Here is a 24,980-nt window from a genome sequence, read left to right on the forward strand (position 1 = left end):
GTGACTTCTCCACTTTCCTTTTGTTTCCTCTTGGTCAGCTAGGTGGAGCCAGGAAACCCTTAAAGCCACATATTTACAATAGAAGGCATCTTGGTCCCTGAATCACAGTGTGGTACAGAGCTCACTGCCTATACATAGGAACATATCTATAAATGAGAAAAACTCATCCTGTGCTAAGCCTCTGAGATATTGTACATTTCTGAAATCAGCTATATTGAACTTAGGCTAATTTATATCTTGAAGTACAAAGACATTATACAATTCTTCCAGGGTCCAGAGCTGATGGGGACAAACCCATAAGATAAGCCTCAGCAGTTGGATCTCAGAGCTGACTCTTACCTGACACAAACCTTTCCTTCCCCAGTAGCAGCAAAGAGTGGGTTGGGACAGAAGGACAGATGGACCACAGGCCTCAGGGCTCCATAGCCTCCTGGGTCCCTGGGGAGGTTACAACAAACTCCCACTGACTGGTAAATGCAGTGGGTCCTTCACAGTCTACAGGCTGCAGTGCCTTCCATCTACTTGGCTCTAGTGTCCCCACACTGAGTGAGTACATATAGGTTAACAGACTAACAAGACACACTTAATAATTGGCTAAATATATATTTTGTGTCCAGATTGCAATATATCTGCCCTAAATAACAAATACTACAATGAGAAAATTCAGCACTGATAACACTTATAATTTTAAATATTGTGATTTTATGTGCTAAAGTTATTGGATTTATGAAAGAACACTTACTTTTAAAAAAACATTCTGAAGGCATTATACATTAAAATACATGATGTCTGGGATTATAGGTGAAATAATATATACTAAGGTGCATGGGTAAATGAAACAAGACCAACCATGAAATGATAAGTAATGATGGAATATTGCAAAACACTGCAGCCATTGTTCCATGCCAAAATGGCATTTGTTTTATTCTTCTCTTTTTGAGACTGATGTCAGATTCAGAAAGGAATTGAATACACGTGAGGATATGAAGTAAGATATATTAAGTAGATGAAAGTGTTGCTCAATGAATTGGACACAATATTCAACTATACAGGTAGGAGACGTTCTCTGTGGGAATCACCGTCAGAGACCCATCTTTGTACTCTTTCTCCAAGATGGCGCAACATCCTCCTTCTGTCTTCGTTATCACTACACTTTCTGAGGTATTTATTTGTCTTTACCAAACACTCAGACAGACAGTACCCTATTGTTTATTAGCTTCAGTTTTCAGTGGCTCCATTATGCAATGGTATGTACATTTTTTAAGCTCTTTATTGGAATATAATTGCTTTACACTGTTGCATCAGTTTTTGCGGTAAAACAAAGTGAATCAGCTGTATTTATACATATATCCCCATATCCCTTCCCTCCCTATCCCATCCCTCTAAGTCATCACCCATCATGGAGTGATGTATTATGTAGCAGCTTGCCACTAGCTATCTATTTTATATTTGGTTGTACATTTGGATTGATGGATTTGAAAGCATCTCGAAAGGTACTCTTCGACTCTGGGAACACGCTGAGCATCACAGAGTCTGAAATGACGTCTCCAAACATTTGGTGACCAGTTATAGATAGTATTCCTCAAACATATGAGTGCACTCTCTTTAAGAAGAAGCAATGCCCCTCGTCAGCCTCTGGACTTAGGTTGGTATTTCCTAGCAACCCTCTCGGTGTAGCTTCACCTTTTCTCGAGGACGTCAAGGTTGCAAGATACTGGACCTAGGCGTGTGGATCTGTGGGAAATACATTACCCAGAAGGCTGTGGCTGCGAAGATCAGCCAATTAAGTAAAGAGAAGCCGGGTGTTCCTGTCAGGCAATAGTGTCAGGGCGGGACTTCCGGCCGTCTCGTTGTGGGCGTCATTTTGAATATGCTCGACCGTTTTCACAATTCAAAAGGTTCGGTTGCAGGTGCTGGGAAGAGGTGACGAGACTGAGAAGGTACCCGCTGCACAGAGGCGGGTGTGAGGCTCGGTGCCGCCGCCCGGGGTGCCCCGCACCAGGCCGGGGAGAGGGTCCGCCGTGCCCGCGTACCCCCGCCTTTCCCGCCGCTCCCGGACCTTCAGCCCACAGAGTCCGATGGCGGCGGCGGCGCTGAGGGACCCGCCTCAGGTAAAACGCTCGTCCTCCGGGCCCGCACCGCCCTCACCCCACCAGACACTGAAGCCCCGAGTGCGGGGCGCCTACTCACGTGCCCGATGTCCGGGATGGTGAGGCGGTCGTGGGTGGGGCCCTGTCTCTGACAGACAGTGTCAGGGCGCGTGGGAGAGGGTGACAGGCGGAGGGACCGACACCCGGAAGTGCTGAGGTTTGGAGGCCTGACTGATCAGGAACTGGGGCATGTATAGCAGTTCTCGATTGTTTCTGCTAGGAACAAGATGCAGCTGGCGAGAGTGAAGCTTGCAGTGTTGCTGCATGAAAAGTTGGCCATTTATGGGAATTCCCTGGTGGTCCAGTGATTAAGACTCAGCACTGTCACTGCCGAGGGCCGGGTTAAATCCCTGGTCGGGGAACTAAGATCCCACGTGCCGCAGGGCGGGGTCAAAAAGAAGAAAAATAAAAATTGGCCATTTATCACACAGGTAATACAGGGTTTGAATCGCAGGTGGGAAGTGATTTCACCCAGACAAAAATAGGCTCCCTGTGGTTGCAAAGAAGCGAACAAACTAGGGGGTAAGGGAGGAGACAGGAAGCAAAGACGGAGTAATTGCAATAGTCTACGTGAGTGTTGATGGATCGGAGTGACTGCCTTGGATGTGTGAGAAGTGGTTGAATTCTGGATCCATTTTTTGAGAAGGGACAAACCAGATTGTGGGTGTTGCTGGTGACAAGAGAAAGGAAGTAGTGAGGGATGACCCTCGGGATTTTGGTCCTAGTAGATAAAGGGATGGAAGACCCATCAACTGGATGGGGACATTAGCAGCAGGTTAATTTCCCTTGAGAATGTTATAAGTTTGATTTGGCTCTGTTATCATCATGGGATGTGTAGACGAGAGATGGCTGAGGAGACGTAGGAGTAGTTGAGACAAGAAGGCAGTGAGGCTGGGGCTGTTGCTTATTTAGTATTAATACTATATGGCTTCTCCAGAATTTTGTGGTGAGCTTTGACAGGGTCTGGGATGTTTTAGTCTTGCTAGTGGATACAGTCTGGGGCAGATGTCATCATTTGTGGGTCACTATGTCTGGCTGGGAGATTTAAGACTAGGTTTTTTACAGATGTTGAGTGGAGAGAGGAGTGTTGTGGCTGCTGAAAGGGCAAAACTGGCAGTAAAAAAGTTGAAGAGAGTCGTGGGAATATGAAATTCATATGTGGTTCTGGGTGGCTAATATTGAAGCAAGGATTAGAGGCCGGTGGGGAGATCTTCTAAGCAGCATTTGTGGCTTACTGTGGTGTTGGATCCATCAGAGGACAGGGGTTGTACCAAATCTTGTTTGAATTTCTCAGGCACTCTCTGAATGCCAAGCACCAAATGTGTGGGTATATTCAGGGAGAATTCTGCAGTGTGGCGCAGGGAGGTGGCAGTGCTGTGGAAGTGCAACTGTAGGGTCTGAAATTGTGAGAGAAATGCCATCTGCAGAATGATGTGCACATGCAGGGGAAATGTAAGCTGATGGCCCCAGGGCCCTGGTGTTGAAGACTTATTTACAGGTGAAGCATAAGCTTACATTTAGCTGTGTCTGGATTCCCCCAAACTGGGAGACCCCAGGGGGATTGCTTAGCTGGATGGATGGGACATTACAGGTCAGGCCCAGAGCTCACAGGACATTACAGGTCAAGCCCAGAGCTCAGATGGCATCTGTGTGCACCCTCCTGCCAGTTACTGCTGAGGACTGAACACAATGGCTAACTGGGATGGTAAAGAGAGAGCAGGCATCAGTGGCACCCTCTGAGGGTGGGGAGCTCCAGTAGAGCATGGCAATGGCCTAGGTGTGTGGGGAGATGTGTTGTCAGTTTTGAGAGAGAATGTTCAAGCTTTCATCTGTCCCCTTCGTGACAGGTTGGCGTGACCTTTGAGGACATTGCCGTGTACTTCTCCTGGGAGGAATGGAGGCTCCTGGATGAGGCTCAGATACACCTGTACCTCGATGTGATGCTGGAGAACTATGTGCTTATATCTTCACTGGGTAAGACCCTCACCCTCCCCAGTGACCTGGACTAGGCTCTGTATCCTGCCTTACCCTCCCTTCTCAGAGGGCTGCTCTGTCCCGCATGTGGTGTAGGCACTGCTTGCTTCCCCAGTATTCTGGTCATTTGTGGTAATTAGGGCTGGGTTGTTTCAACTGCCTGCTTTTCTCCCCTACAGCCCTAATACCTGTGTACTGAACCCTCATAGGGAAGGATTTGAGGTCAGTAGTCTTTCAGTAAAGCTAATGGATGCAGCTTGCTTGCCCTTTCTCTGAATGGTTCAGTGTGTCCAGATCTATGCAGTTTGTGTGGCCCCTCCCTTAGCTGACAATTCTTTGCACCTGCTGGTTTATGGCATTGCAGCCATTGTCATGGTGACTGCTTACATGAGCTGCTATTGAACTTTGTCCTACATAGTTCTTTTGCAATGTTTAGACCTCTTTTCTCCTGCCCCAACTTTATCAAGATATAATTGACAAAATTTTATGTATTTAATGTATATAACATGATGATTTGATATACATATATATTATGAAATAATTACCACCATGAAGTTAATTAACACACCTATCACCTGACATAATTACTTTTTCCTTTGTGTGTGTGAACGCTTAGGATCTACTCTTTTAGCAAATTTCAAGTGTACAATACAGTGTTAATAACTATAGTTACTATGCTGCATGTTTGATCCTTAGAATTTATTCAGCTTATAACTGAAAATGTTTTTGAGCAACATCTTCCCATTTCTCTAACCCTCAGTATATGGCATTGTACTTCATGTTTCTCTAAGTTTGACTTTTTTTAAGATTCTATATATAAGTAATATTATACAGTATTTGTATTTCTGTGTGGCTTATTTCACTTAGCATAGTATCCTCTAGGTTCATCGTTGTTGCAAGTGGCAGTTTTTCCTTTTCCATGTCTGAATATTTCTGCACACCCATGCGTGGGAAAGTTGGCGTGTGTGTCTGTGTGTGTGTGTGTGTGTGTGTATACCATATTTTCTTCATCGCTTCATCCACTGATGAACACCTTGGAATGTTTCCATATCTTGGCCCTTCTGAATAATGCTGCAGTGAACATGTACATGCATGTATTTCATGGAGATCCTGGTTTTGTTCCTTGGAATATATACCCAGAAGTGGGTGTGCTGGATCATATGATAGTTCTGTTTTCAGTTTTTTGAGGAATATCCATAATATTTGCCATGACTGCATTAATTTACATTCCTTGCAACCGTGTTCAATGGTTCCCTTTTCTCCACATCCTTGCCAGCATATTACCTCTCATCTTTTTTGATAATGCCACTATAAAAAGTGTGAGGTGACATCTTGTGGTTTTGATTTGCATCCCCCTTGAGTGTTATTAATTGTGAGCACCTGTTTACCATTTGTATCTCTTTTTCCCTCTGTTGCTTCCTTTGTTGTGCAGAAGCTTTTGAATTTGATATAGTCCCACTTGTTTATTTTTGCTCTTGGTGTTACATTAAAAAAAATCATTGCCAGGGATAAAGTCACAGAGCCTTTTCTCTGTGTTTTCTAGGTGTTTAGGGTTTCAGGTCTTACATTTAAATCTTTAATCTGTGTTGAGTGCTATGAGATTGGGGTCCAGTTTCATTTTTCTGCATGCAGATATCTATTTATTGAAGAGACCACCCTTTCCCCATTGTGTGTTCTTGGTGCACTTGTCAAAGATTCATTAACTAATAACCCAAGTGCATGGTTTTGCTTCTGGTCCGTCTCTTCTGTTCCCTAGATCTGTTCATTTTTTATGCTAGTACCATAACATTTGGATTATTATAGCTTTGTAATATAATTTGAAATTAGCATTGTGATCCTTTTAACGTTGTCTCTTTCAAGATTTCTTTGGCTGTTCAGGTTCTTTTGTGGCTCTATATATTTTAGATATGTTGTTTCTATTTCTGTAAAAAATACGTTTGGAATTTTAGTAGGAATTGCATACAAACTGTAGATTACTTTTGGTATTATGACTATTTTAACAATATTAATATTCCAATCCATGTGTACTGATATCTTTCCAAATATTGCCATCTTCTTCAGTTTCTTTCATCAGTGTTTCATAGTTTCTGGTGTACACATCTTTCTGCTCCTTGGTTTTTTATTTTGTTTTGTTCATTTTTTTCCCTAATATTTATTTTATCTACTTATTTTGGCTGTGCTGGGTCTTTGTTGCGGCACGTGGGATCTTTTAGTTGCTGCATGTGGACTTCTTAGTTGCTGCATGCAGACTCTTAGTTGTGACATGCATGTGGGGTCTAGTTACCTGACCAGGGATCAAACCTGGGCCCCCTACACTGGGTCCGCAGAGTCTTACCCACTGGACCACCAGGGCAGTCCCTACTCCTTGGTTTTAATCCTAAGTATTTTATTGGTCTTGATGCTGTTGTAACTGGGATTATTTTCTTCTCAGACAGTTCATAGCTATTGTGCTGAAATGCAAGTAATTCTTCTATGTTGGTTTTGTATCCTGCAAGTTTCTGAATTTGTCTTCTAGTTTTGTGGAGGAGTCTTCATGGTCTTCTATACATATGATCATGTCATTGGGAGAGACAACTTTACTTCTTCCTCTCAGATTTGGATTCCTTTTTTTTCTTTTTGTTGTCTAATTGCTCTGGGTACACTTAAGTACCATGTTGAATAGACGTGATGAAGGAGTGGCCATTCTTGTCTTGTTCCTGATCTTAAAGGGCAAGCTTTTAGCTTTTACCATCGCATACTGTGTAGGCTAGGATTTGTCATGTATGGTGTATTCATTCTGTACCTAATTTGTTGAGAGTTTTTATCATGCAAGTATGCTGAATTTTTTGAAATACTTTTAACATATTGTGATAATCATGATTTTTATATTCTGTTCTTTTAAGGTGGTGTATCACATTGATTTTTGTTTGTTGAGGCATTGTTGCATCTCAGCAATAAATCTGACTTAATCAGGGTATATTATCTTTTTATTGTGCTTTGAAGTGGATTTGGTAGTATTTTCTTGAGGATTTCTGCTTATGTGTTCATCGTGAATGCTGGGCTGCAGTTTTCTTTTCTTGTAGTGCCCTTGTTATGAGGCTGGCAGGTTAATGCTGGCCTCATAAAATTAGTTTGGAAGTGGTTAATCCTCTTCAATTTTAGGGAGTTTGTGGAGGATTATTGTTAATTTTTACTGAAAAGTTTGGTAGAATTCTCTAGTGAATGTATCTGGTCCCACGCTTTCCACTGTTGGCAGATTTTTTATTACTGATTCCATCTCCTTACTACTTTCATGTTTATTTGTATATTCAGTATTTTATCATTCAGTCTTGGTAAATTGCATCTTTGTGGGAATGTATCCATTTCTTCTAGGTTATCTAATTTGTTGGCATTTAAATGTTAATAGTAGTCTCACATGATCCTTATTATTTCTGTGGTATTATCAATAGTTGTAATGTCTCTTCTTTCATTTCTGATTTTATTTACTTTAGTCTTCTCTTTTTTTCTTAGTGTATCTTAAGGCTTTTCAATAGTTTTATCTTTTCAAAATAGATGCTTTTTATGTCCTTTATCTTTTCTGTTTTTCTAGGTCTATTTCTTTTATTTCTGCACTGATTTTTTTAATTTCCTTCTGTTAAATTTGGGCTTACTTTATATTCTTTTTCTAGTTTGTGAAGGTATAAATTTAATTAGTTAATCTGAATGCTTTATTTGGTCCTTGATTTATTGTTTTATTTGTTCATATTTATTTTTTATTGGTTTATAACATTATATAAATTCATGTGGGTTTATAACATTATGTAAGTATACTTATATTTCTACTTGTATATACCTTACTGTATGCTCACCACCAAAAATTTACTTTCCATTGGTCACCACCATAAGATTAATCCCCTTTACTCATTTCACCCTGCCCCTGTCCCTTCCACTGTGGTAATCACTACTCTGTTGTTTGGTTTGTTCATTTATTTTGTTTGATTTTTTTTGTTTTTTATATTCCCTATATGAGTGAATCATACAATATTTGTCCTACATCTGACTTACTTCACTTAGCATGATACCCTCAAGGTCCATCCATGTCATCACAAGTGGTTAAGATTTTTTTCTTCTTTTAATGGCTGAGTGATATTCCATTGTGTGTGTGTGTGTGCGTGTGTGCACACATGTGCATGCAAGCATGCGAAAGTGTATGCTTGGCAGGTCTTCTTTATCCATTCATCTGTTGTTGGATACTTAGGTTATTTCCGTATCTTGGCTAATGTAAATAATGCTACAGTGAACATAGGGGTGCGTGTATTTTCCCACATTAGTGTTTTTGTATTCCTAGTATATATGCCTGGCAGTGGAATAGCTGGATTCTATTTTTAATTTTTTTGAGGAATCTTTATACTGCTTTCCTTAGTGGCTGCACCAGTTTACATTCCCACCAACAGTGTATGAGAGTTCCTTTCTCTCCACATCCTTGCCAGCACTTTTTATTTCTTGCCTTTTTTATAATAGCCATTATAAACAGGCATGAGATGGTATCCCATTGTGGTTTTGATTTGCATTTCCCTAATAAGTAGCAATGTTGAATATCTTTTCATATGCCCATTGGCCTTCTGTAAGTCTTTTGGAAAGACATCTCTTTAGCTCTGCCCATTTGTTAATTGGGTTGTTTTGGTTTTGTTGTTGTTGTTGAGTTGTATGAGTTCTTTATATATTTTGAATATTAATCCATTATTAGATTTATCACTTGCTGATATCTTCTCCCATTCAATAGGATGTCTTGTCTTTTTTTGTTTTGGCTTTGCCATGCAGCATGAGGGATCTTAGTTCCCCAACCAGGGATCGAACCCATGCCCCCTGCAGTGGAAGTGCAGATTCTTAACCACTGTACCGCCAGGGAAGTCCCAGGATATCTTTTCATTTTATTTATGGTTTCCTTTGCTGTGCACAAACTTTTTGGTTTGATGTAATCCCATTTTGTTTTTGTTTTTTTTTTTTTTCATTTCCCTTTCCTGAAGAGACATATCTAGAAAGTTATTGCTAAGACCAATGTCAAAGAGTGTGCTGCATATGTTTTCTTCTGGGAGTTTTATGGTTTCAGATATTACATTCAAGTCTTTAATCCTTTTTGAGTTGACTTTTATGTATGATGTTAGCAGTATAGTTTAACTTTTTTGCATGTGATTGTCCAGTTTTCCCAACACCATTTATTGAAGACCTTTCTCCATTGTATGTTCTTTACTCCTTTATAATATCTTAATTTTCCATATATATGTGGGTTTATTTTTGGGTTCCCAGTTCTGTTTCTTTTGATCTCTGTGTTTGTTTTTCTGCTAATACCATGTTGTTTTGGTTACAGTCGCTTTGTAATACAGTTTGAAATTGGGCGTGTGATACCTGTAGCTTTGTTTTTTTTTATTGTTATTGTTTGCAGCGGTTTTGTTTGTTTGTTGTTTTTTGATGTTTGTTTTGGCCATGCAGTGTGGCTTGTTGGATCTTCGTTTCCGGACCAGGGATTGAACCTGGGCCACTGCAGTGAAAACACTGAGCCCTAACCACTGCATCACCAGGGAATTTCCCTAGTGTTTTTTTTTTTTGTTTTGTTTTGTTTTTAATCTCAGGTTGCTTTGGCTATTTGCAGTCTTTTGTGGTTTTATATAAATTGTAGTATTTTTTGTTCTATTTCTGTGAAAAATGTCCTCGGGATTCTGATAGGGACTGCATTTGATTTATCGGTTGCTTTAGGTAATCTGGACATTTTAGCAATGTTAATTCATCCAGTCAATGAGCATGGAATATCTTTCCATTTGTTTGAGAAGATTTCTTTTTCAATCTTTCAACAATGTCTTATAGAGTTTTTTTATTATGATTTTTAAAATTTATTTCTTTAGGATGAATAAAGTCTCCAAAAAGAACAATGTCTTATAGTTTTCAGTGTACAAGTCTTTATTCTTCTTAGTTTATTCCTAAGTATTTTATTCTTTTTGTAACCATTGTAAATGGGATTGTTTTCTTAATTTTTTTTTTTTTTTTTGCTAGCTCATTGTTCAAGTTTAAAAATTCAGCCAATTTTTGTGTGTTGATTTTGTACCCTGCAACTTTATTCGTTGATTATTTCTAATAGTTTTTTGGTGGAGTCTTTAGAGTTTTCTGTGTGTAAAATCATGTTATCTGCAAATAGTGAAAGTTTTATGTTTTCCTTTCCACTTTGAATGCCCTTTGTTTTTCTTGCCTAACTGCTCTGACTAGGACTTCCAATACTATATTGAATAAGAGTGGAGATAGTGGACATCTCTTCCTTGTTCCTGATTTTAGAGGAATACCTTTGACTTTTCACCATTGAGTTTGATGTTAGCTGAGGGATTTGTCATATATGGCTTTTATTATGTTGAGGTATGTTCCTTCTTCGCCCACTTCATCCAGAGCTTTTATCATAAATGGATGTTTAATCTTGTCAAATGCATCTTCTCTATTGAGATGATCATATGGTTTTAATCCTTCATTTTGTTAATGTGGCATATTACACTGATTTGTAGATGTTGAACCACCCTTGCATCCCTAGAATAATCACGGTGTATGATCCTTTTAATATTGTGTTTGGTTTGCTAATACTTTGTTCAGGATTTTTGCATGTGTGTTTATCAGAGATGTCCTATAATTTTCTTTTGTGTGTGTGTGTTCATCTGATTTTGTATTGGGTGATGTTAGCCTAGTAAAATGAGTTAGGAAGCATTCCTTTCTCTTCACTATTTTGGAAGAGTTTGAAAAGGATAGGCATTTAATCCTTAAGTTTCCCTCTTTGAACTGCTTTTGTTGTATCCCCTAAATTTTGGTACTTTGTGTTTCTATTTTCATTTGTCTCAAGATGTGTTTTGATTTCTTCTGAGACCCAATGTTTTTTCATGATTGTGTTGTTTAATTTCCACATATTCATGAATTTTCCCGCTTTCCTTCTGTTGTTGATTTCTTGTTTCATACCATTGTGGTCAGCAAAGATACCTTGTATTATTTCTATCTCCTTAAATTTGTTAGACCTGGTTGTATAACTTATAACATATAAGCTGCTCTAGGGAATGTTCTGTACGTACTTGAGAATGTGTATTCTGCTGCAGTTGGATGCTATGTTCTGTATATGTCCATTTGATCTAAAGTATAGTTTAAGTCCAAAGTTTTCTTATTGAATTTCTATCTGGATGAACTACCTCTTGTTGAAAGGAGAATATTGAAGTCCCTAATTATTGTGTTGCTGTCTGTTTCTGCCTTCAGACTGGTTAATATTTGATTCATGTGTTTTTGTGCTTCAGTGTTTGCATATACACTTACCACTGTTATAGTCTCTTTTTTATAATTTTTAATTTTTTATTTTTTACAATAAACTGCATATATTTAGCATGTACAATTTGGTATCCCAATCTCCCAATTCATTCCCCACCCCCAACCCTCCCTGCTTTTCCCATTTGGTGTCCATATGTTTGTTGTCTACATCTGGTTCTCTGTTTCTGCCTTGCAAACCGGTTGTTTTGTGCCATTTTTCTGTAGTCCACATATATGTGTTAATGTATGATGTTTGTTTTTCCGACTCACTTCACTCTGTATGACAGTCTCTAGGTCCATCCATGTCTCTAAAAATGTCCCAGTTTCATTGCTTTTCACAGCTGAGTAATATTCCATTGTATTTATATACCACACTTCTTTATCCATTCATCTGTTGATGGACATCTAGGTTGCTTCCATGTCCTGGCTATTGTAAATAGTGCTGCAATGAACATTGGCGTGCATGTGTCTTTTTGAATTATGGTGTTCTCTGGGTATATGCCCAGCAGTGGGATTGCTGGGTCATATGGTAGATCTATTTTTAGTTTTGCAAGGAACCTCCATACTGTTCTCCATAGTGGCTGTATCAGTTTACATTCCTACCAGCAGTGCAAGAGCGTTCCCTTTTCTCCACACCCTCTCCAGCATTTACTGTTTGTAGATTTTCTGATGATGCCCATTCTCACCACTGTTTTAGTCTCTTGATGAATTAACTCCTTTGTCATTATATCACAGACTTCTTTGTTGTGGCAGTTTTTCACTTAATATTTGTTTTTTCTGATACAAGTATAGCTACTCCTGCCAGCTTTTGGTTTTCCATTTGCATGGAATATCCTTATGTTGCCTTCATTTTCAGCCTGTGTGTCCTTAATGTTGAAGTCAGTCTTTTTTTGGCAACATATGATTGGGTCTTGTTTTTTTATTGATTTTTGCTGCTGGGTGTTTTGTTTTGTTTTGACCACGCCACACAGCATGCAGAATCATAGTTCCCATATAAAGGATTGAATGAGTGCCCTTTGCTGTGTAAGCATGGAGTCTTAACCACTGGACTGCCAGGGAAGTCCTGGCTGCTGTTTTTGAATTGTAGAATTTTGTAAGGACTTACTGTTGCTGTCTTGTTAATTGTTTTCTGGCTGTTTTGTAGTTGAGACAGATGCACATTTGTGATAAACTTGACCCTTCCCTATAGTCAACATGTGCTTGACAAGCATTTCTTTCTGTTCAGGTTCCTGCTGTGGAGCAGAGGATGCAGAGACACCTTTTGAACAGATTGCTTCTCTAGGAGTGTCACGGGCTAGGACTCCCAAGGCAGCTTTGTCTTCCCAGAAGACCCACCGCTGTGAGATTTGCGATCCAGTCTTGAGACATGTTTTCTATTTGGCTGAGGACCAGGAAACACAACACAGCCAGAAGTTGTTGAGATGTGGGGCATGTGTGAAACGATTTTATTTTAGTGCAAACTTTCAACAGCACCAGGAACAGCATAGGGGAGAGAAAACTCTCAGAAACAGTGTGGACAAGGCCTCATTTGTGAAGAGCTGCAGATTCCATGTGTCGCAGAAGCCATTTGCCTGTGGGGAGTTTGAAAAGGATTTCCCAACCATTGTGGGACATCTGCAGCAACAGGCCACTCATACTATGGGGAAGCCAAACACAATCACCCAGTGCGGGTCAACTTCACAAGGCAAGAAAAGTAATCACACCTGGGGAGAAGGCAAGAAAGCCCTCAGCCCCAAACACACACTTGTTCAGGACCAAGATGTCCACACTGGAAGACCTTGTTTTGTGTGCAGTGAGTGTGGGAAAACATTCAGGTACAAATCCTCATTTGTTGTGCACCAGAGAGTCCATGCTGGAGAAAGGCTTCATGTGTGTGGTGAATGTGGAAAATCCTTTAAGCAAAGCTCAACCCTCAGTCAACATCAAAGCTTTCACACTGGGACAAGGCAGTACAAGTGCAGCAAATGTGGGAAATCCTTAAACTACAAATCTGTCCTCATTTATCCCCACACATGGCGCATTGAAGAAAATAGTTACGTGTGCAGTGAATGTTCAAAATCTTTTACCTCTAGCTCAGCCCTCACTTATCATCAGAGATCTCACACAGGAGAAAGGCCTTATGAGTGCAGTGAATGTGAGAAATCTTTTATCTCTAGGCCTGCCCTCAGATATCATCAGAGATCACACACAGGAGAAAGGCCTTATGAGTGCAGTGAGTGTGGGAAGTCTTTTACCACTAGCTCTAACCTCCATTATCATCAAAGAGTTCACACTGGAGAAAGACCTTATGAATGTAGTGAATGTGGGAAATGTTTTAACAATAGGTGGGTTCTCATTCAGCACCAGAGAGTTCACACAGGAGAAAGGCCTTATGAATGTACTGAGTGTGGGAAATTGTTTAAATATGGATCTCAATTGAACCAACACCAGAAAGCTCACACTGGCGAAAAGCCTTTTAAGTGTACTGAATGTGGGAAGTCTTTTAATAACAGGTGGACCCTCATTCAGCACTGGAGAGTTCACACAGGAGAAAGGCCTTTTGAGTGCAATGAATGTGGGAAATCGTTTAACAGAAGAAATAACCTCATTTTACACCAGAGAATTCACACAGGAGAAAGGCCTTATGTGTGCAGTGAATGTGGGAAATCTTTTACCTTTAGTTCCAGCCTTCGTTATCATCAGAGAGCTCACACTGGAGAAAGACCTTATGACTGCAGTGAATGTGGGAAATCTTTTATCTCTAGGTCTGACCTCCATTATCATCAGAGAGTTCATTCTGGAGAAAGACCTTATGAGTGTAGCGAATGTGGGAAATCCTTTATCCAAAGAAATAACCTCATAATACACCAGAGAATTCACACAGGAGAAAGGCCTTATGAATGCAGTGAATGTGGTAAATCTTTTACCTGTAGTTCCACTCTCCATTATCATCAGAGAGTTCACACTGGAGAAAGGCCTTATGTGTGCAGTGAATGCGGGAAGTCTTTTATTACCACATCCAAACTGCGTTGTCATCAGAGAGGTCACATTGGAGGCAGGTCTTAAGAGTGCACTGAATGTGGGAAATCTTTTACAGTAAGTCTTCTATGTACTAACAAATTCCGTTCAACCTAGGTACTCAACTAACCCAATGGGCTATGTAGTATTGTACTGCAATAGGTTTATAATACTTTTCACACAAATAATACATGAAAATCAAACACGAAAAATAAAGCATTTTTAATCCTATGGTACAGTACCTCGAGGGTTTACAGTAGTACTAGCTCATCACTGTTGCTTTTTTTTTTTAATAAAAAAAGGAAACATCAGATTGAATTTAAATAAAGAAACCCAGAAATTGTCTGAAAAAACAGTGGAGCAAATCAACTCCTGAAAAAGTTCTGCAGGGGACTTCCCTGGTGCTGCAGTGGTGGCACAGTGGTTAAGAATCCAAACATGCCAATAGAGGGGACACTGGTTTGAGCCCTGGTCCAGGAAGATCCCACATGCTGCAGAGCAACTAAGCCCGTGTGCCACAACTACTGAGCCTGCACTGTACAGCCTGAGAGCCACAACTACTGAGCCCATGAGCCACAGCTACTGATGCCCGAGTGCTCTAGAGCCTGTGCTCAGCAACAAGAGAAGCCACCACACTGAGAAGCCTGCACACCATAATGAAGAGTAGCCCCCACTTGCTACAGCTAGCGAAATCCCGCATGCAGCAAGGAAGACCCAACACAGCTATAAATAAACAAATAAATAAATAAATAAAAATAATCTGCATCTTTGTGATCACATTTTTTGGAAGGGTTGGAGAAAAATAAAAATGCCATTTACCTTTATAATTTATGAGTTATTTGCAAATCACCTTATTTCAGGAGTGGAAGAATTCTTGGTTTTTTTTTTTTTTTTTTTTTGTCTTGGTTATTTCTTAATATAAAAATGTGTGCCAGTTTCTCTTTTCAATATCTTCACATTTAAAGTGGCAATCATACAAAATCTCCTATTTTCAACACAGAATAAATTTGTTTCAGCCAGCTGTCAATGGCAGAGCAACTAGCACAACACCATCTTCTGGGACAAAGAGCATTGGAATATTCTGTTTTGTTGATATTTATAGCTCTTCCTATGTTTCTTCATCAATTCCTATAGTTGTCACAGTTTGTTCCACATCCCCAAATCATATTTAAATGTTGATCATAAGCATGTAAGCTGTCTCGATGCTCTCTGTTGTTTCTCATTGTCACATAGGTTCACTCATCTAGGCTAAGGCTGATGAGATCCCGGGGGTTTTCTACAGTGTTGGTAGTCTGTTGCTGGTCCATATCATCCACATAAGCACAAACACTTGTAGATGATATATGCATGTGACATTGTACCCCAGACTTGTGAACTAACTTATGTGATTGGACATGAAACACAGGTTCGCATCTTTGAAAGTTTGCAGCTTGAAGGTTCACATACAGGGGACTTACTGTGTAGGAAAATCTAACTTCTTTCAACATCAGAAAGTTCACACTACACAAAGGCATAGATGTGCACGAAATGTGCAATTTCCGTGTTCAGTATAAGGGCACTGGAGGAAACTTTCTGAGGAGCTATCTGTCGGAGTTGCCTCTCATGCATCCTGAGCGTGCATGGTGGGGAGAATCCCCAGTTATGTGGGAAGACCATTTCACATCTCTCGCCTGGCAGTGTGCATCAGTCACCAATCCAGTGTTCTCAGGGAAGCTGACTCTGTCCTCCAATATATTGGCCAAATTAGGAGTCACCTGAACACTAGGGGGTGTTTCCCTCTGACTACCTTGGCCGTGGACCTGACCCAGTGTTTGTCCATTTGAGTTTGCTGGCAGCATTCCAACAAAGACTACAATTTTCAGGGACATGGTGTCACGTGATACTTGTGAGGTAACCATTAAGTTACTTTCCCTTGTATAACCTTTGCATCTTTTTGTATTTATATGATTGGAATAATAAACTGTTTTTTCTGATTTCCTTTATGTTTTGTAAGTACTATGAGATATGGGTAGCTCATCTCTCTCTCTCTCTCTTTTTTTTTTTTCCCCCTAGGTAATATTCTTATCTTTGGATATGTCACTGTTGACTTACTTAGGGTCTTTAGGTTATTTCTAGGTTGTGGCTATTGAAATAAACCTGTTACGAACATTTGTGTCAGTTGATATGGATGTATGTTTCTTTTATCTTGTGTCAGTAACTTACTTAAAAGTCTGAGTCACAGGGTAGATCTAAAATGATTGTACTTTTTGTGCATATTAACCAGCAGTATGTTAGAGAGTTCCGTTTCTTCCACATTCCTGCCAGTGCTTGACATGGTTAATCTTTCGTGTCAGCCCTTTTAGTAAGTGTGCATTGTTATCTCAGTGTGGTTTTAATTGCATTTTTCTAATGATTCATGATTTTGAGCATTTTGCAGGTCTTTATTTGCCACCTGTATATATAATTTTTTGTGCTATTTCAGTCCTTGTTATTTGCTTTTTTAAAAAATATGCATTATGGCTGTTTCCTGTTTTATTTATAAATAAGACAGTGAAACAACAAAGACACTTGGTATTTTACCCATTCTTTTTTTTCCCCCTCCAATGTATTTATTTATTTGGCTGTGTTGGTTCTTTGTTGTGGCATGCAGAATCTTTTTTTTTTTTTTTTAGTTGTGGCATGCGAACTCCCAGTTGCAGCATGTGGGATCTAGTTCTGACCAGGGATCAAACTTGGGCCCTCTTCATTGGGAGCCTTGAGTCTTAGCCACTGGACCACCAGGGAAGTCCCGGAATTTTACTCATTCTTAAATGAAGTGAGCAACATTTGCTGTGTGGAATAATTGTTTTTAATGCAGATAGGATATTTCCTTGTTATTTTTCCTCAAATTTTCTGTGTCATGACCACAAATCCCACACACGTTCAAGATCAGTCTGCATCTGATCATCTCCATCACTTAAGTCCAGGCATTCAGTAATACAGTAAATGTAGTCTTGCTTTGTAGTGTTTCTGCAGTGTAAATCCTCCCATGTGGAATGTGATCAGAGAAGGAGCTGAAAAATTCTACTTGAGGTCCCCCGGGGTTTGGGTGGAAAACTAAACTTAGCAGGTGCAGGAGGAGACTTTACAAGGCCAGGTAGACAACAGCTGCGGGGGCAGCGGGCAGGTTGGAGGCTCAGAGGCCTCAGAGACATAATTCTAATTGGCCAGGGGGAGACCCTGGTTTTCCTCACCTTATTAGTGACAGGTTATCAGAGTAGTCACACTATTCTGAGTTGCCTCCGCTGACCCCTTGGTTACCTTGCAAGGGATTCTCACCTTCTGAACTCTCCAAAGTTCTTTTCATCTCTACCTTTCTGTAATTGTTGACTGTTTGTTTCCAGCTGTGTTTACCTTCTATGGGTCTTACCACCTATTTGGCTGGTATTTCAGATACCTGGACCCCAGGACCACATTCTAGATGCAGGGCCACCGCCTACCTTCCCATTTGGGCTAGTGTCTCATAAGTACTGGGGCTGGGATTGTGCAGGGCAGGGGTCTGGGACATGCTTTCTCTGCTCTACACCCTAAGAGGGACCAGGTTATATTTTTTCCTCCAAGATGCGCATGTGTCAAGGCAGCGGGGACACCTGTGATCTGAGGTTGTATCTCAAAAGAGAGCATATGGGTATGGTGATGATGGAGGACCATAGCAGGGAGAACCAGACCCACAAAGCTGGGTGGGAAGGCTGGGACAGTGCAGGGACCACAGGAGACACCTAGCATGTGTCTGCCCCCTGTGGAGGCTCAGGGAGGACCCTCTGTGGTGAATCCCTGCTTCTCCCCCTAGAAGCTAATCGCCTAAGGCTGTGTCCTGCCCAGAGTTCTGGTAGATCTGCCCCTGGAGACCGCTGAGGGATGCAGCACAGTTCGTGCATCTGGTAGGAACACTCAGAGCCACCCAGGTCCACATCTCGGCGCACCCTGGTGACAGCATGCAAAACTTGATGTTCTCACTCTGAGGTGAAAAAGCAGGACTCAGCCTTTGAGTTGTCTCATATTTGGGAACTTTTCTGGCAGTCCAGTGGTTAAGACTTCAACTTCCAGTGCAGGGGGTGTGGGTTCCATCCCTGTTTGGGGAGCTAAGATGCCACATGCCTTGGGGCCAAAAACCAAAACATAAAACACAAGCAATATTGTGACAGATTCAATAAAGACTTTAAAAAATGGTCCACATCAAAAAAAAAAATCTTACAAATCTCATATTTGGTTTCAGGAGCCAACCAGGGACTCAGTGATTAGATTATGCAAGATATATTGTTAGGGGAGAAATTAATGTCAGATAAGGAACCACAGAACCAGGAAGTTCAGAGAGCACTTAACAGGATCAATGCTAAAATTCTACATGTGATATTGTTTTCAAATTATAGAAAATCAAAGATAAATCCTGAAAGAAGTCAGGGCATGGAGAGGAGGGAGATGCCTTACCTATAGCTTAACAAAGATAAGAATTAGATTGTCTTCTTAGAAACTGTGCAGGCAAGAAGAGATTGAGGTGAAATAACTGAAGAATTGGAAAAGGAAAAAACCATCAAACTAGAGTTTCGTCCCTGGCAAAATTATCCTTTGATACTGCAGGGAAATCAAAGCCTTTCTGAAATAAACAAAAATAGGAAATTTGATGCCAGTAAATCTGCAATCTTAGTCCATTCTGGGTGTTAAAATGAAATACCACAAACTGGGTAGTTTATTAAAAAGTAAACATTTCTCACACTTTTGGTATTTTTTTTTAATTTTAAATTTTTAAATTTATTTTATTCTGTTAAATTTTTGGCTGCATTGGGTCTTTGTTGCTTCCTGTGGGCTTTCTCTAGTTGTGGACAGCGGGGGCTACTCTTCATTGTGGTGTGTGGGCTTCTCATTGAGGTAGCTTCTCTTGTTGTGGAGCATGGACTCTAGGCACACAGGCTTAGCGGCTCCATGGCATGTGGGATCTTCCGGGACTAGGGATCGAACCTATATCCCCTGCATTGGCAGGCGGATTCCTAACCACTGTGCCACCAGGGAAGTCCCTATTTCTCACACTTTTGGAGGCTTGGGAAGTCCAAGATCAAGGTGACAGCATGGGCAATTCTGTGCTGAGGACCCACCTCCTGGTTCGTAGTTGGCACCTCCTTGCTGTGTCCTCACATGGTGGAAGGAGCTAGGGATATCTCTGGAGCCTCTTTTATAAAGGCACTAATCCCATTCATGATGACTCCACCCCCCAGGAAACACCTCTTAAAGTCCCTACCTCCTATTACTATCATCTTTGGTGGTTAGAATTTCAATATAGGAAGTTTAGGGGACATAAATATTTATATCATACCACTTGCCTTGCAAGAAATGTTAAAAGAACTTTAGAGACTAGGAGAATTGTAGAGGTCAGAAAATTAGACCTACATAAAAGAACATCAAAGAAGAAATAAGGTAAAATAAAAAGTTATTTTTCTTAATTGATCCCACAGAGAAAAACTTGTTCAAAATAATACCAACAGTGTACTCTATTACATATGCTTATTGTATGAGTATGCACATCGTGTGTGTGTGTGTATCTGTGTCTGTGTATTTATATGTGAAATGAATGACATCAATGATACAAAGTACTGGAAGAATGGGAATATTTTATTATGACACTCACCATCTGTGAGTGGTACAGTGCTATTTGAAAGAGGACTTGGATTTGTTGTCAATGTTGATTGCAAACTCTAGAGCAAGCACTAAAATAAGTTTAAAAAGAAGTGTAACTGATACAGTAAGAAATGAGAGAAAATATAATCATATAAAATGCTCCATTTAAGCCACAAAAAGAAAAGAAAAGAGTTGAATGCAAAATTTGGAACAAAGAACAAGGGCAACAAATAGAATTTATTAAAAATATGGTAAATATCAATCCAGCTGCATCAATAATCACTTTGATGGGAATGGTCTAAATGCACTAATTAAGAGTTTCAGAGTGGGTCAAAAAGCAAGACCCAACTATACATTGTCTAAGGAAACTGCAAGAATATATTTGTACTCTTTTCATGGGACTTCCCTGGTGGTCCAGTGGTTAAGACTCCATACTCCCAATGCAGGGGGCCTGGGTTCAATCCCTGGTCAGGAAACTAGAGCCTCAGTGAATATGCCATGTGCCTCAACTAAGATCCAACACAGCCAAATAAAATTTTAAAAAATACAGTTATACCATTTTCAGCTTCTACATTTGTAGTAATTTGTTGCAAGGGTAATAAGAAATGAATGGAGGGACAGGCATGGGAAGAAATGAAATAATTGAGAATGAAAAAGTTAGTACAAGTCATCAAGTGCTCATTTTGTGAAGGGTGTGTGTATGTGGTGGTGGCATCAGTGTGGTTAAATAAGCTGTTTTATCTATTGTGGCTTCTTTGTTTAACAGTATTCATTAGCTGTCATTGGGCACAGGTAAAATTTTATGTTGCTGTTTCATCATAAAATTACTCAGGCCGGACTGAGTTAGACTACTAGGGGAAATGTTAGTTGGTGGTCCATTTAGCTGATTGGAAAGTATTCAAGTCTTTGTGGTTTACCAGACACACCCTTGACCTGATGGTGAAGACTGTGTGAATGGAGGTATTCAGTACAGCTCATTGCATGAACTTAGCCCCAATAAATATTTACAGTGTATGAAATTGTATAAATATGAAGTCATATTCCAAGAATAATATGAGAGTTTGGAGTTAAGCTTTTACATCTCATCCTTTTGGCATGCAAATGACTATGAGGTTGTACATTCTCACAGAGTGGAAATCAATCTTAGGATTTATTGAGATAAACTATAAAGCAGCTGCATAAAATGTCTGACTCTGTCAGGTAAACTAAAAGATCAAATTGAGTGGTTGTCAGACCTGGGGCGGATAGTGGAATGTGACTGCTTTAATGGATATATGTACCCTTTGGGGGCAGTAAAAGTGTTTGGAAATAGATAAAGCAATGGTTGCATAACATTTTGAGTGCACTAATGCAACTGAATTCTACACTTTAAAATGATAAAGTGGTTAAATTTATGTTATGTGAATTTTATGTCAAATTTAAAAATGGTCAGGGACTTCCCTGGTGGTCCAGTGGTTAACATTCTGCCTTCCAGTGCAGGGGACGTGAGTTCAAACCCTGGTCAGGGAACTAAAATCCCACATGCTGCAAGGTAACTAAGCACACGTGCCACAATTAGAGAGCCTGTGTGCCACAACTACTGAGCCCATGTGCTCTGGAGCCCATGCACCACAACAAAAGATCCCACATGCCACAACTAAGACCTGATGCAGCCAAATAAATAAGTAAATTAATAAATAAATGTTTTTTAACAAAACTTAATAAAAATGATCATATCCTCTTGTTCTAGACTCCTTATTATATAATTACCTTCTTTGTCTCTTATTACAGTCTTTGGCTTCGAGTCTATGTTGTCTGATTAAGTATAGCTACTCTTGCTTTCTTCTGATTTCAATTTGCATGGAATAGCTTTCAGGAAGTCAAAGGGTCAATCCAACAAGAGGATATAATATTTGTTAGTATTTATGCATCCGACATAGGAGTGCCTAAATAAATAAATATTAACAGACCTGAAGGGGGAAATAGACAGCAGTACAATAATGGTAGGGGTCTTTAATACCGCACTTTAAACAATGGATATATCATGCAGACAGAAAATCAATAAGGAAACATTGGACTTAAATGACACGTAAGACTGTATGGACTTAACAGACATTTACATCCAACTGCAGCAGTGTACATGTTCTTCTTAAGTGCACGTGGAACATTGTCCAAGATAGATCATATATTAGGCTGTAATACAAGTCTTTTTTTTAATTGAGTGTTATATATTATTTTTGGCCACCCCACACAGCATGCAGAATCTTAGTTCCTCAACCAAGGATCAAACCTGTGATCCCTGCAGTCAAAGTACAGGGTCCTAACCATTGGACGACTAGGGAGTTCCCACAGTACAAGTCTTAATAAATGTAAGATGATTGAAATCATATCAAAAAAAAGTTTTCTGACCACAATGGTACAAAACTAGAAATCAATTCTAAAAAGAAAACTGGAAATTTTACAAATATGTGTAGATGAAACAACATGCTTCTGAGCAACCAATGGGTCAAAGAAGAATCAAAAAGAGAACTCAGAAAATATATTGAGACAAATGAAAATACAATATATCACAACTAATGGGGTGCAACAAAAGCAGTTCTAAGTACAAAGATAGTAGAAAAAAGGAAATAACAAAGATCCAAGTGGAAATTAATGAAATAATGACCAAAAAGACTACAGAGATCAATGAAACTGAGCTGTTTTTTTAAAAATGGCTTTTTAAAAAGCTAAAATATTTTATTTTTAAAAATAAGGATGACTTAAAATTAGAAATATAAGACCTAAAACTATAAAACTCCTAGAAGAAAATACAGAGGCTAATCTCCTTGCCATTAATTTCGGCAATGGTCTCTTCAATCTTGGAAGATTTGCCATGTGTCCTACCCACTCCGTGAGTCCAATCAAGAGTTGTTGATTTTTCATTCTGCTCAGCTTTTTACTTGCTGTGAGATCAGAATGGCAACTTCCAGGCCCCTTTCATGTGGAACTAGTAAACAGAAGTCATCCTTAATGTTCAGAATTACTTGGAATAATGAGTTTTTTGAGAAAAGACACTTCCTGAGTGTAACGAGAGTTACCCAATTTTCTTTTCCAGTCCCCAGTGTCCTCTGACTCAGATAAAATCAAACTGCAGCATCTTCTCTAAATAGATCAATTTCTGTTAACTTAAACTGGAGTCCTACCTTCCTCTCTCAGATCAGTGCTGGACTCCTTGGAAATTCTTGACTTTTTTTTTTTTTTTTTGGCACTGCGTGGCATGTAGGATCTTAGCTCCACAACCAGAGATCAAACCCCAGCCCTCAGCAGGGAAAGCTCCTAGTTCTAACTACTGGACCACAAGGGAATTCCCAATTTTTGACTCATAGATCATTTTTGTATATGTTAGAAGTAGTTATTACTACTGGTAAAGTTAGTATACATAACGCTATTAGTATAAAAGAGTCAAATAGATTTATTATTTTTACTTGGAGTTGTGCTGATTTTTTGTTTCCAAAGACTGATGGGTTACCTCTATCCTTTAAAAGTTTGAAAAAGCCATATTATTGTATACGGAGACATGAATTAGCAGTTCTTGTATACTTTTTGCTAAATATGAAGTTTTGAGCTTCTGTTAAATTCACAATAATGTTTTTATTAAACTATATTTACAACATATGGGCCCCCAAATAATTTTGGGGTTAAGTGATAAGAGTAGAAAAGGTAATATATGTAGTAGAGCTATGAGGGCATTTTCTCATGTGAATGATGGTTTAATATTGCTAATATAATATTCATATCTGCCTCATGTTATATAAGTAATAAATAGGTGTAAAATAAACAAGAAGGACCTACTGTATAGCACAGGGAACTATAGTCAATATCTTGTAATAACCTATCATGGAAAAGAATCTGAAAAAGAATATATATATGTATATATGTATAACGGACTCAGTTTGCTATACACTTTAAAACTAATACAACATTGTAAATCAACTATACTTCAGTTTAAAAAATAGATCCTAAGAAAAAATAATAAACAAATAAAATCTATTTGCAGAAAAATAAATAGAGTATTGGGCAGTAATGATGATATTAATTCCTATTAGGGTAATGGTAATATTTGATCATAAGAATATTAGTACAAACAGTTCTATGATTAAATTGATTTTTGTGTAAGGCTAGGTTTGTGAGGTTTGATAGTAGTCATCAGGCAGCTATTAGTGTAAGGAGTGTAAACTGTTTGCTACAATTATGTTCAACCGTGAATTAGTTCACAGACTTTAATAGGCAGAATAGTATAGATAATGTAAAGCTATATACAATTATTTGAGCTGTAGCTCCTATATAGTTTCATGGTGTTTGAATGAGAATGACTATGGAGGGGAGGAGGGGTAACTTGGGGTGGGGAGTGGGAGGTACAAACTACTGGGTGTAAGATAGGCTCAAGGGTATGTTGTTCAACACAGAGGATATAGCCAACATTTTGTAATAACTGTAAACGGAAAGTAACTTTTGAAATTGTATAAAATATAAATTAACAAAAAAGAAAAGAACTGTGAAAAAAAAAGAATGGCTACAGTGACAAGTGCTGTGTGGCTGACAGAGGAATGTGTTATGAATGATTTTAAGTCTGTTTCACATAAACAGATTGAGCCAGTTATGATTATTCCTCATAAGGATAATATAAGGAAGGGAAATGCCATGTGATAGAGAATTTATTTTTTTTAATTTTATTGGATTATAGTAGATTTACAATGTGTTAATTTCAAGTGTACAGCAAAGTGATTCAGCTAAGCATATACATGTGTTCACTCTTTTTATATAAATGTATTTATTTATTTATTGGCTGTGTTGGGTGTTGGTTGCTGCGTGTGGGCTTTCTCTAGTTGTGGCGAGCAGGGGCTACTCTTTGTTGCAGTGCATGGGCTTCTCATTGCAATGGCTTCTCTTGCTGTGGAGCACAGGCTCTAGGCTCGCCAGCTTCAATAGTTG

At 39.3% G+C, this 24,980-nt stretch overlaps 1 protein-coding gene and 1 pseudogene across 1 annotated transcript; one reads left to right on the forward strand and one right to left on the reverse strand.

Annotated features, from left to right (window-relative positions):
• The first annotated feature begins 1,854 nt into the window (after positions 1 to 1,854).
• LOC130842941 (zinc finger protein 211-like) lies at positions 1,855 to 14,691 on the forward strand. The gene is given in 4 exon segments (XM_057719524.1): positions 1,855 to 2,111; positions 3,998 to 4,124; positions 12,631 to 14,276; positions 14,278 to 14,691. Coding segments are annotated over 4 exon segments (2,013 nt in total). The 5' UTR covers positions 1,855 to 2,078; the 3' UTR covers positions 14,485 to 14,691.
• A 723-nt stretch (positions 14,692 to 15,414) lies between these two features.
• LOC130843054 (U6 snRNA-associated Sm-like protein LSm3) lies at positions 15,415 to 15,751 on the reverse strand (annotated as a pseudogene).
• Between the last annotated feature and the right edge of the window lie 9,229 nt (positions 15,752 to 24,980).

The sequence above is a fragment of the Hippopotamus amphibius genome, unplaced genomic scaffold (genome assembly GCF_030028045.1).
Source record: "Hippopotamus amphibius kiboko isolate mHipAmp2 unplaced genomic scaffold, mHipAmp2.hap2 H_1, whole genome shotgun sequence".
Taxonomy (NCBI): Eukaryota; Metazoa; Chordata; class Mammalia; order Artiodactyla; family Hippopotamidae; genus Hippopotamus; species Hippopotamus amphibius.